The 12,106-nt window shown below is 42.1% G+C and overlaps 1 protein-coding gene across 1 annotated transcript; it reads left to right on the forward strand.

The window, feature by feature from the left end:
• Nucleotides 1-1,971: 1,971 nt before the first annotated feature.
• fbxo22 (F-box protein 22) lies at nucleotides 1,972-7,393 on the forward strand. The gene is made up of 7 exons (XM_017721577.2): nucleotides 1,972-2,151; nucleotides 3,640-3,772; nucleotides 4,117-4,204; nucleotides 4,705-4,809; nucleotides 5,174-5,326; nucleotides 5,610-5,775; nucleotides 5,859-7,393. The coding sequence occupies exons 1-7, from the start codon at nucleotides 2,009-2,011 to the stop codon at nucleotides 6,250-6,252; spliced, it is 1,182 nt and encodes a 393-aa protein (XP_017577066.1). The 5' UTR covers nucleotides 1,972-2,008; the 3' UTR covers nucleotides 6,253-7,393.
• The last annotated feature ends 4,713 nt before the right edge of the window (nucleotides 7,394-12,106 follow it).

The following is a 12,106-nucleotide window of genomic DNA, read 5'->3' on the forward strand; positions in this document are numbered from 1 at the left end:
GATGTAATTTATCACAATAAAATAAGTCATATTACCCACCCACATCTGATAATGATGGCAAGGTAGTCCAGTCTCTCATTAATGATGGGTGGATATAGAACATTTACGCCATTTGGCTGACGCTCTTCTCCAGAGCGACTTACGATTTCATCATTTTTTACACAGGTGGGTGAAGGTGGTGTTAGGAGTCTTGCCCAAGGACTCTTACTGGTATAGTGTAGGGTGCCTGCCCTGGTGGGGCACTGAACCCCAGAAGGCAGAGGTGTTACCCGCTACACTAACCACCCTCGAAGAAAATAAGGTTTGTGTTTGTGGCCTCAGGGAAATTAGTATTGAATATATAAACTCTGAAATAAACTCTGGAATTTCAGTCAGTCATACCCAGCACTCCATTTCAAAATCTCCTTATAGATCCCCGTGTGCTGTAGATGTAATTCCAGCTGATTTATCAGAATCAGAAACCAGCTTTATTGGCCAGGTCTGCTTTGCATACAAGGAATTTGGTTTTGGTTATAGGAGCTCACAGAGCGCAGAATCAGGTAGGGAGTAACAAAATTAATATAAAATCTAACAAAATAAAGTAAAATAAAACCTGCATTCCTACCACACACACACACACACACACACACACACACAGCCATACCTCTGTAAACCTTACAATGTGCAAAGTATGAGTCTAAAGTTAATGTGCTGAGTGCAGCAGCAGTTAAAGGGTGTATAGTAGCAGAGAAAGGGGTCAGTGAGGTAACGGTCAGAGAGGTGGTTGTTGTGTAAAGCATGTTGTGAACCATCACCTACTCCATGGGAACCAATATCAGAGTTTAATTGGGCGCTAATGGCGGTAAAACCTGACTAACTACACTGTTATCTGATTTATCTTCTCCTCCTCCTCCTTCTCCTCATTTTCAGCCTGATTCTCTGCAGCTCTGTGGGGGCAGTCGTGGGCTGGAGGTCAGGGAACTGGCCCTGTGACCGGAAGGTTGCTGGTTTGATCCCCAGAGCTGACAGTCCATGACTGAGGTGTCCTTGAGCAAGACACCTAACCCCCAACTGCTCCCCGGGCGCCGTGGATAGGGCTGCCCACCGCTCCGGGCAAGTGTGCTCACTGCCCCCTAGTGTGTGTGTGTGGCGTTTCACTTGCATGGATGGGTTAAATGCGGAGATGGAATTTCCCCGGTTGTGGGATCAAAACAGTATCACTTAAACTTAAACTTAACGGTTAACTGCTTTTAAGGTGGAACTTCAATTAACATAGCACTATATTTAAGGTGGAACGGCTATTAACATAGCACTAAATATGGCACAGTGTTAAGGTGGAACCTTTTTATGGAGGCACAGAATTTAAGGTGGAACGTTAATTAACGTAGAAACAAAAATAAGGTGGCACAGGACTTAAGGTGTAACTTTTTTTTAATGTGGCACAGACTTTAAGGTGGAACTTCTTTTAAGGTGGCACTGAATTTAAGATGGAAGTTCAATTAACATAGCATTAAATTTTCAATGGAACTATTAACATATTACTAGATTTAAGGTGGAACTGCGAATAACAGCATTACATTTACTACTGACCTTCAGTTAACATCACATTAAATTTAAGGTGGAACTGCACTTAGGTAGCACTGAGTTTTAAGGTGGAACTTGTTTTAAGGTAACACTGAGTTTACATTGACAGTGAACTGGGTGAGTCTGTATGTTAATCTACAGAACCGACACCGTCTGGCCGACACAGCTCCAGGGCAGCCCCGAAACCCAGGTCCGCTGTTCTGACCCGCACTCTTCTGTTTGTCGTTTTTCCATCCCTTGTTCCTCCCATAGAGTCCCACTCATTTCGCCGCCGCTCAGACCCTTTTACTCATCCACACTCGTCCTCGGGTTGTTTTATCTCCTCGTCCGTCGTGTCGACCTCCTGGAGTCTTCCGTCCCACAAAGCGCTGCGGAAGCGCACAGCCCCTCTTTCCGCTTCCGCCTTCGCGAACGGCGTCACATCTAGAGCAGCTGTACTCCAGACATGGAGGAGCTCGGCGCCCCGTCCAGCGCCGCGTCCAGCGCCCCGGCCGACAGTAAAGCGGGATACGTGCTCAGTAATGTCGCCGAGGTCGTGGAGAGAATTCTGACCTTCGTTCCCACCAAAGCTCTGCTGCGCGCGGCGAGGTGAGGCTGTAGACCGCGATCAGCGCCTAGCGGGCCGGCGAGCCGGAGATCCGGAGACCCGGAGATCCGGACAGCGCTCACAGAACCCGCAGCTCACCATTACCATCACTAACCATCACTACTATCACTACTATCACTACTACTACACTCTCAGACAGGAGAGAGAGAGGGAGAGTGTGTGTGTGTGTGTGTGTGTGTGTGTGTGTGTGTGTGTGTGGGCATTTAACTTGTATATCAAATGTTCAAAGCTGGAATTTACCGCCGCGCTGTAAAGCATGAAATATTAAAATAATACGTAATGAATTTAATCGAATTAACTCGAAGCTCCACATGAACATGATGGTGTTTATCATTGAGCCGCCGGTCTGGAGCGGGTTTAGCCGGCTTGCTGTTCTGGCTCATCCAGTGTGGAAAAGAAAGTAAAAGTCTGAGTGTTTATTTCACTGCAGGAAATTCCAGTGTTTTACCAGTAACTGAGTAACCAAGTAACCGAGTAACTGAGTATCTGAGTAACTGAGTATCTGAGTAAATGTAATTAGTGTCTGTACTTTAGTATTTTTGGTGTATCTGTACTGAAGTTTCTCCGTTCTGGACTTTCTCCTTTCACTCCACTACATTTCAGAGTCTAATATCCGACTTTTTCCTCCTACATTTTGAGAAATCTGTCGTTCCTTTTGGTTTCTGTGTGTATAAAAACGTCACATGTCAAAACGAAAGAAGCGCAAAGCCAGAGCACCAATCAGGGCCCAGCGGTCACTTTGTTTAGAGCTGGTTTTGACCTGTTGGTCATACCGACCCAGTGCAGCACGCGGTTCAACGTCAGCGCAGCAGCGTAAAACTTTGGGAGAGTCTGTTCAACATAAATGATGAACTAACCTAACTTTGTGTAAATAGAGCTCAATATAGAAATATGTCCACATATGCAGTCGAGACTGACGCGGCTTTTTTCTGAATTTCTACAAACACCATTTCATTTTATAGTAAATGAGTTTGGGCTGGTTTATGTTTATGAACAGACGCCTACAGATCAACATAGTAAAGGAGCTCATCTGTGATCCTGAGTTTAAAGCCAGTTTTTATTCAACTTAAACTTGGAACTAAGTTGTAAATAAATCTGAAACTGAAACTTTGCTTGTGTGTAAAAAGTGATTTCAGAGCCACTCGGTTCTCCCTGATGGAAACTGTTTACCTTCAGTGTTTTGTGCTTCTGATCATTTTAATAGACGTCAGCGTCACTAATTAATGACGTTCTATTAAAAGACTGGTTTACCAAGAGAGACGCTGGAGGACTTTCACCTGAAATGAGTGGGGGTCTCGAATTTAACTCAGGTACAGGGTTTGTGAACTTCGTCCAGCTCTGGATTTTACAGTGAAGTTGTTCACACTACTCAGTTGGGGACGAAAGGAATAGTGTTAGTTCCTGCATGCCAGTTGTGTTTCAGTGTAAGTTGGCAGCTTGTGATGTGATCAATATTTCCTTATTTTCAGGGTTAGTAGGTTATGGAGGAATTGTGCACGCAGAGTCCTGAAAACCCAGCAGCAAATGAGCTGGCTGTCCGCTTTCGGCACGTCCAGATACGAGGAACATGTTCTTTTGGGAGCTATGGAAGAAGGCTTGGAGGTCAGCTGGCTCTTGTTTGTCTGTAGTCTTGTTAGTCGTAACAGTGATGTTTACTTAAAATATCTTTGGAGCATCAGTTGCGTTAAACATGCCACATTTAGTTTAACAATAAAAACACATTTAAAATAATGTTGTATGTTTGCCGTATGACGTGCAGCAGCTCTCTTTAAATATCTTACACACCTCGTCAGTCGTGTGTGAATAGAACCGTCAGAGCGCGTTTGTTCTGACTGACTGTTGCTCTTTGTAGTTGAAGTACTCGTGTAGGTGTGTGTTGGGTTGGCTGGCGTAGGTGGTCGTGTTACGTGGTCTACACTTGTAATTGTGTCTCACTGCATCTGCAGACTAAGTACCTGCTGCCCCTGACGGCGCTGTTAATGGTCGACAGTGAACATTTCAACGGACATAATGGTTCTTACAGACACAAAAAAGGTGAGATGGTATCTGTGTGTTTGTGTATGCATACAGATATTACACACACACACACACACACACACACACACACACAGTTCAGCCATAGCATTAAAACCACCTCTTTGTTTCTACACCTATTATCTATTTTATTGAAGTTTTCTGGTTGTTGATCTGTTGCTCTGCCTGCTCTATTAGCCCCCATTTACTCTGTTCTTATATGGTCTGACCCCCCCAGGACTACCACCGAGCTAGTACTGCAGTGACCCGGATGTGGTACTGGCATGTTAGTGTGTGTTGTGACACCCCCCCATCACTGTTAATGGTGCACCTGCCTGCTCTAAAGTGGTCCTATGGGGGTCCTGACCATTGAACATCAGGGTAAAAGTGGGCAGAGCAACAGATGGACTGCAGTCTATAAATGTAGAACTACCACGTGCACATAAACACCAAATGAAGCTGATAGAAAGGAAATGAAGTCTTGGCTTATTGATTATATCCCTTGTAATCTGTTCATTTAGCAAGGAAGTGTCAGGATGAGGAGGAGTCGGACGCTATGGACAGACTGAGGCGCTTGTTGCCCAAGTCTTGTGACATCTTATGCATCGTCACCCCAGGAATTGTCTGTAAGTTACTCAGTCCAGTGCTTTGCTTTGTGGTTAATTCTCACTGTACGACTTGCTTAGACTGGTAAGTTTGATCTTTCAGTAGAAAAGCAGAAAATCACTTTGTCTTTCATATTGTGCTTTCACAAAAGTAGTTTTTACACTTATAATGTTTAATGATCTTTTTATTTGACATCTGAAATGGAATTTATGGTTTTAATGGAATGGAATAGTAAAATATTTTGTGCTTCCTCATGTTTATTATAAAGTTATGTGCTAAAACATCCAACACCTAGGCCAGAGCTAGCCATGCATGTAAGAGCCGTGTCTGTTTGCTGTGTCTTGTGTGAAAGATATTCAGGGTAGTAGTTTCTTTCTTTTGCAGTGACACCCACTGGCTTGCCCTGTACTACCCCTAAGGAGTTCATGGAGGGCGAAGCTGGCTTTAGCCTTCTCTTTCCTGCTATGGACGGGGTTCAGATCCGGCCGTTTCACTTCTGCAAAAATAGCCTTAACCAGGAATCTTTGGAGGAAGCAGGTGAGCTTATGTAGCAGAGGATTTACAGACTGAACACAGATTTATCTTCATAAAGCTCTTAAAGAGCAAGCACTAATTCACAGTTATTATGGATATGTTGTAAATATTGATCTTAAATCATATAAGGTAATAAAGAAATACTGATCCTCGATCATTCTTGGGATTAAAAACTGAAAAATTGAAATTAGCACACAGAAAAAAGCTCCCATCACACAAAATGTCTGTATTTCTATATAATTAAAGTGTCTAGTATTTTTGAAAGTTGGTATTTTGTCATTTGTAGGGTTGACAGGAAACCCTGACCTGAAGGTGGTGCTGTTGTTTGGCTATCATGCCTACAAGTCTGGAGCTGCTGTGTTTCTTAACAAACTGCTGGAGCCACTGGCCCGCAGTAATGTGCTCATCGCTGGCGGTCATGTGGAGAAGGCCTGCATCCAGCAAAGGGACTGGTAGGTCAAACATGATACCGTTCTGCAAGATTTTCAATATCATAAGTGTTCAGTGTGTGAAGAGGGTGCATATGTGTACACAGCTGTTCTCCAGGTTCATTTGGGGTGGTGGGTCTCACCTTGAGTGGCTCCAGGATTCAGGGTGCCTCTGTGCTGCTGGACCAGGACGTTAGCAGCCCCAAAGCGGCCGAAGTCACGATCCGTCGGCTTAAAGCGGCCAGCATCCCGGAGAGAAACACCGTCGGCTTTATGTTCGCTTGCGTGGCCCGTGGACATAACCACTACAATAATGAGCACAATGTTGAGGCTGACACCTTTCACAAGATCTTCCCCAGCGTGCCGCTCTTTGGCTTCTTTGGAAACGGAGAGATTGGCTGTGACCGCATCGTGAAAGAGAACTACACACTGAGTGAAACGGACGCCAATGGACTGCAGCATGGTTACACCACCGTTATGAGCCTGGTGCACCTTGGGTGATGTGCGTGCTGCACTAGGATGATGCTGACCCTGTCTGAAAGAACATTTGTGTGTCTCAGGACGTGGCTTGGCTGAGATGTTTATTTAAGCAGAAGAGCAGATCCAATTATTCTGTCAGTAGTTTTTGATTTGCTACTAATTGTGCTACTTTAATGAACTAAACATGTAAATTCTTGTCTATAAGATCAGTTTTGATATAAAGAAAGATGGTTTGATTTGCATGATGCTTACCCTGACCTTGCAGTTGGACTGATCTTTTATGTCATGCATAGGGCATAGCTGTTCTTCCGGTCAGTATGAGTTACTTCTGACTTTTAATGGTTAGGTGTTCATCAGTTTATCCACTTACAAGCTTTTAAAGTCAGTCTGCATGTTTTGAAAATTGCTCTCAAGATTTCCCCTAAAATAAAACTACTCTGGAAACCCTCTATGTTAGAAAAAATATTTTCCCTGTTAAATTGGGATCAGCTAGTGGAGACTTATTCACACGTCTGTTTTTCTTCTTAAAATACAGCAGTGCCCTTAAATAACGACTGTAAGCATTCCGCTGTTATATACTCAACTAAACAGCTTTAATTATGAAAGCAGAACCATTTTTTTCTTAGTTCAGGTTGCGTTGATTCTTCTAATAACAAGTATTTGATTATTCTGAATGTTAAATTTGCAAACTTTCATATACTTCAAACTTTCACTGTTTCTGTTACTTATGTACATCTATACCACACGTTCTCCTTCCGGTCAAAGAATGGATGGCTTCAGTTACATCTGCACTGTTGTCTCATCTACGCAGTGCAATGAGTCAAAGTGTGTTTAGGCCACATGGAAGCACCACAGACGGAAATGTTAAGATGCATAACTAAAGCCTCAGGTTCTGTTTTTTTTATTTTCTGACAGGTTCTGTTTAAAAAGTACACCTCTGTGTGGTAGAATAGGAGACAAATAAGGACTGTAGTTCTGTTTTACTGTATTTTTATACTTTTTGTAGAGAAAAATCCCTAAAAGGACATGAGATGTGAGATGTAAACCTTTTCAGATTTGTTCTCCTCTAAAAAGTTTGAATCGTCTCTCAAAGAACAAAAAAGAAAATACAGCCTTGATTTTTTTTTTCTTGTGAGAAAACATTAAACATGCTGTAAAGCCAGTGCATTGTTGTTGTTTATGTGGCTTCCTTTAAATGCACAGAAGCAAGAATATATTGGACTTTACAGTTGTTTGTGACAAACCGACGTTGTTGTACATTAAACCAAGTGTAGAGCGATGTACTTGGTTTAATGTAGTTTCTTTCAGATCTTTTGTGTTACAGAGTTTAAGCAGAGCGTTTTGTTCTCAGAAGTAGCAGCTGGATGCGAGAAGCATGAGAGGAAAGAAAAACAAGGGTGCGCAGTTAAAGAGATGTTCTTCGGTTAATAGTCACTTTCATGATGTTGCTGGCTGTAATGGATCTGATGATTAAAACCCCTGTCCTGTTATCAGCTGAAAATTCAGTCCCCAGCGGCCCGCGATAGTCCCGAGTTCAGCAGTTGGAAACACGACTTTGTTGAACATTTGAGTGCAAGACAGGTTTTAACTTTAACTTTCTACAGAAGGACTCATTGTAACTGCAATATCTAAAGTATGTCAATACTTTATTATTAATACTTAATGATATTGTCCTCGGAGAAACCATCATTTTTTAAAATGCCACTTTAAGCAGTTTATGACTGAGCAGCTAGCAAGAGGAAACATCAGAAAGCACTATACAGTGAAAAAAGTAAGAGGCCACCTTTTTGTTCATTTAATTAAAGCAACTTCCCAAATTGCACCTTAGCTGTCTTCTTAATTTCTTCCTCATGTGCCTCTAAAATGGCAAAAAGGAAGAGGTTTTATAGAAGATAATACACTTGCATAAGGAAGGTGAAAGGCAAGGGTGACTAAGTGACGATAGTTTTCAAGTCCAAAAATGAAAAATGAGATGTTTTTCACTTGGTCATCACTTTCACAGATCTGCCTACAATAAACACGTCCTACTAGTGATTTTTCTCATTTCAAGCTTTATCCTAATTCAGCCACATCACCTACTTTATTAACTTTAATTATGCGTAGGCAGTTCCATCCCGTTAACTGGAATCATCCACATCCATCATCAAACTGATGAAATAGGCGTCTGCTTAGGATGCACACTGTGGCTCTGGAAGCCTCCTCGCCTCGATTCACCCATGTGCATTTAACGAATTGATGCATCCTTAAATGGCAGAGTGTGAGTCACAGACTAGAGGAGGCAGGACAGGAAACAAAGAGGCAGCGATTAAACATATGAGATCCACCCAAGGCAGCCCACCCAAACTATGACCATCAGATAAATATTACCTTCATTTTTGAGAGAGGAAAAATTCCAGCTCCTCTCTTGCTTCAGATCTAAAAATCCACAGCACAGGTGTTTCAGTCTGTCCCTCCACAGTGAGGGTCTGAAAGGATGTGTAGCTGTTACTGAGAAAAGATAGGATAGGACAAAAAAGAAGAATATTAGCGAAACGGGGCATCTGAGATATAAGTAAGGTTTCATGGACTGGTGAGTTTAAACTTGAGATGGAAGTAACATAAGACAGTACACTCACCAGCCACTTTATTAGGTACACCTGTTCAGTTGCTTGTTAACACAAATAGCTGATCAGCCAATCACACGGCCGCAGCTCACTGCATTTAGGCATGTAGAGGTGGTCAAGACGACTTGCTGAAGTGCAGATCGAGCATCAGAACGGGGAAGAAAGGGGATTTAAGGGACTTTGAACGTGGCGTGGTTGTTGGTGCCAGACGGGCTGGTCTGAATATTTCAGAAACTGCTGATCTGCTGGGATTTTCACGCTCAACCATCTCTAGGGTTTACAGAGAACGGTCCGAAAAAGAGGAAATATCCAGTGAGCGGTCAGTTGTGTGGACGAAAATGCCTTGTTGATGTGAGAGGTCAGAGGAGAATGGGCAGACTGGTTCCAGATGATAGAAAGGCAGCAGGAACTCAAATAACCAACCAGAATCTCTGAGGAACGTTTCCAACACCTTGTTGAAAGTCTGACACGAAGAATTAAGACAGTTCTGAAGGCGAAAGGGGGTCCAGCCTTTTACTGTACCTAATAAAGTGGCTGGTGAGTGTGTATACCACTGAAGCAGTCTGGTCTACAGCCGTTAGTCAAGCATATTAGAAAATCAGCCCACGTTTGGGATTTATAAGTACATGTGGAATTGGAGATTTCCTTTTGATTGAAAGCATCACAAACATACAAACAAATTTTAATACAAGATCAATAAACTAACCCTAACCCCCTCAAATGTTAAACTGGGAGGAAGTTCATTCTACAGCCAGGTAAGCACTGCAAGCACACTGCTGAGAAGATCAAGACGTACCTATCAAACAAAGAAGCCACTGATGTTTTAAGGACAATGTTATCGCCACCCCAGAGACCAGACCACAGCGTGACCCCCCAGAGACCAGACCACAGCGTGACCCCACAGAGACCAGACCACAGCGTGACCCCACAGAGACCAGACCACAGCGTGACCCCACAGAGACCAGACCACAGCGTTACTGAATGTATTTTGAATTCCTTGAATTATAAGACACAGAAAAAAGCTACCAACTCCTCTGACTGAACTCTGGAGGTGTTTAAAATAAGCAAAAGTAATAAGAATGATAAATAAACTGAGAGCAATTATCCCAGAAAGAAAGGAAACTATAACTAAGGCAAAGGGTAACAAGGTGCGCATTAAATAATGAAAATATTTCATTGCCGTGGCTTTTTTGGTAATGTTTCGATAAAAATACTGCATGTTGTTTTCCTGATGCTGAAAAATGAAGAACTCATGAGAAGTCAATCCTAATCACATCTCTGTGCGGACGTGGTGTGAAGATATGAATCAAGATAAATGCATTCCTTTTTTATTAATGATGTCAAAAGTTGTAGTTGTCCAATTGCATTGATAGGTGATCACAAGTATTTTAGAAATGCATTATGGGTTCTTTACATGGCTGTACTTTTGAATCATTTTGACCAACTTTAAAAAAGTGTGGTTGTATAATTTCCAACAAATCCTGTATTTCACCAAAACTGAGGAAAAAAATAGCAGTGGCTGTATTTGAAAAGGAGCGACAGCATCAGATCAATGTGAACATGCGAGCCTTTTCCTGTAACTGTGGTCAGGTAGCCCTGAGGTAGCCCTGGAGCCATTTCAGGGCTTTCTTGCAGCAGGGCAGCTGTCAGACTGCGGCTTGCCCCAGGATCGATTCAGGCAGAAATGCTTTTAGGATCGTGCCAGTGCCCCGTTGCTAAAGCTGTCCTTATTCTGAGCTTTGCCTCAGCTGGGACATAAACTCTAACAGATACACAGGAGTCAGTGCTTTGGGCTCCATTCCACAGAGAGAATAAGGTGAAAAACATCTGTCCCTGTCACCTACCAGCCTCATGCAACACTCATGCACATAAGCCACAGCCATGCCATACATGCACATTCCCAAAGGACCTTGCTAAATCCTAAATCTGGCTTTTAGGAACAAATGTGGCGTTTTGGCAGAACATGGAGTCTCGTTGAGCACTTTAGTGACATTCTGTTGGGGCACCTGAGTTCAACCTGCACTCTATTGCCCTCAGGCTACCACAGAACATGCTAAACCTCACTCTCAGATTTTTTTTCCATGTTGAGAGCAATTTCAAGAACAAGAGGACTGACCTGGAACAGTCGTCTCTTAAAGAGGAATGATTTTGTGGGCTAAACACATAGAACAGGTCACTTTGTCCAAAGAACATTTCATTGTTTTAGTTTGTCCATCTGAATTTACATAAACAAATCTTAAAGCTAATTATTCAGTAACTGCATGAAATAAATGTCAATTTTTCTTTCTTTCTTTTTTTTTTTAATTCTCAGATGATCAGAACGTGTGTTTTCTGATCTCCACATTTCACTATACGCTCATGATTCACTGCTGAAAGCCAAAAATCTGCGCCGCTCTTTGTGTTATTCTCTAAAAGTGATGTTTCCAGAGCAGATCACTGAAGAGACGCCGTCTGTTTATAGTTTAGAGCCCAGATTTGGGGAAAAACGGGTCGACTTTCAGTAGAAAAACAAACTGAGTTCAGCTTCTTTTATTATAAGGGTTTAAAATGAAAATTCTGAATGGAGCTTATGGAGCATGAACGTTATGAAGATCATGACCAAGTGCGGTTTGGAGCCACTGGTGGTCTCGAGGAGTTTAAAAGGCTAAAATGAAGTCTTTTGGGAACAAATTAACTTCAAACTTTTGGAAGTATGTATTTGTTTTATCTATTCAGTGTGAAGAGGATTCCTGTGCATTCATGAACAGAACGGATTTGACCTGTAAAAGTTCCTAGAGTGCTTGTGCTGTGCTTTGTGTTTATGGATATTTTATAACTTTTCCACTAAATACAGCATCTGAAAAAAACTCCAACTTTCAGTATTTAATTGTTCTGTAAGTACTGATCATCTTACACGGAAAAGGCATTGCAGTGAATTTCATTGACAGAAATCTTTTTCCATTCCAACACGTTGTTTTTGGCGAAGTATTCTTTCAAAAGGCGGATGCTATTTTTCAGATTATCATTCGAGCATTTTCTTTATGCTCTTAATCCCATTAAAGATGCTCACTGACACGACTGTGAGACACGTGATATTCGCCTCCTGTGCTTTGCAGTACTTTTAGTGCAGTCTGGTTGAAATTCTCCTCGGAGTTTTCTCCGTACAGAGTCTGCCACATATGTTGTGCTAAAAGTGTTTTTCTCTGGATGTTTGTTGAACATTTTATTTAGTAACATCCAGAACCTAAAGTATAAAAAATATATTTAAAGTATTATTGACTTAATTTGTGACA

This window comes from Pygocentrus nattereri, chromosome 15, assembly GCF_015220715.1.
Source record: "Pygocentrus nattereri isolate fPygNat1 chromosome 15, fPygNat1.pri, whole genome shotgun sequence".
In the NCBI taxonomy this organism is placed as follows: domain Eukaryota; kingdom Metazoa; phylum Chordata; class Actinopteri; order Characiformes; family Serrasalmidae; genus Pygocentrus; species Pygocentrus nattereri.

Coding starts and splice junctions, on each gene's coding strand:
- fbxo22 (XM_017721577.2), top strand. CDS start 2,009: ATGGAGGAGCTCGGCGCCCCGTCCAGCGCCGCGTCCAGCGCCCCGGCC. Junction 4,205..4,704: donor TTCTTACAGACACAAAAAAG/GTGAGATGGTAT, acceptor CTGTTCATTTAG/CAAGGAAGTGTCAGGATGAG. Junction 5,327..5,609: donor GGAATCTTTGGAGGAAGCAG/GTGAGCTTATGT, acceptor TGTCATTTGTAG/GGTTGACAGGAAACCCTGAC.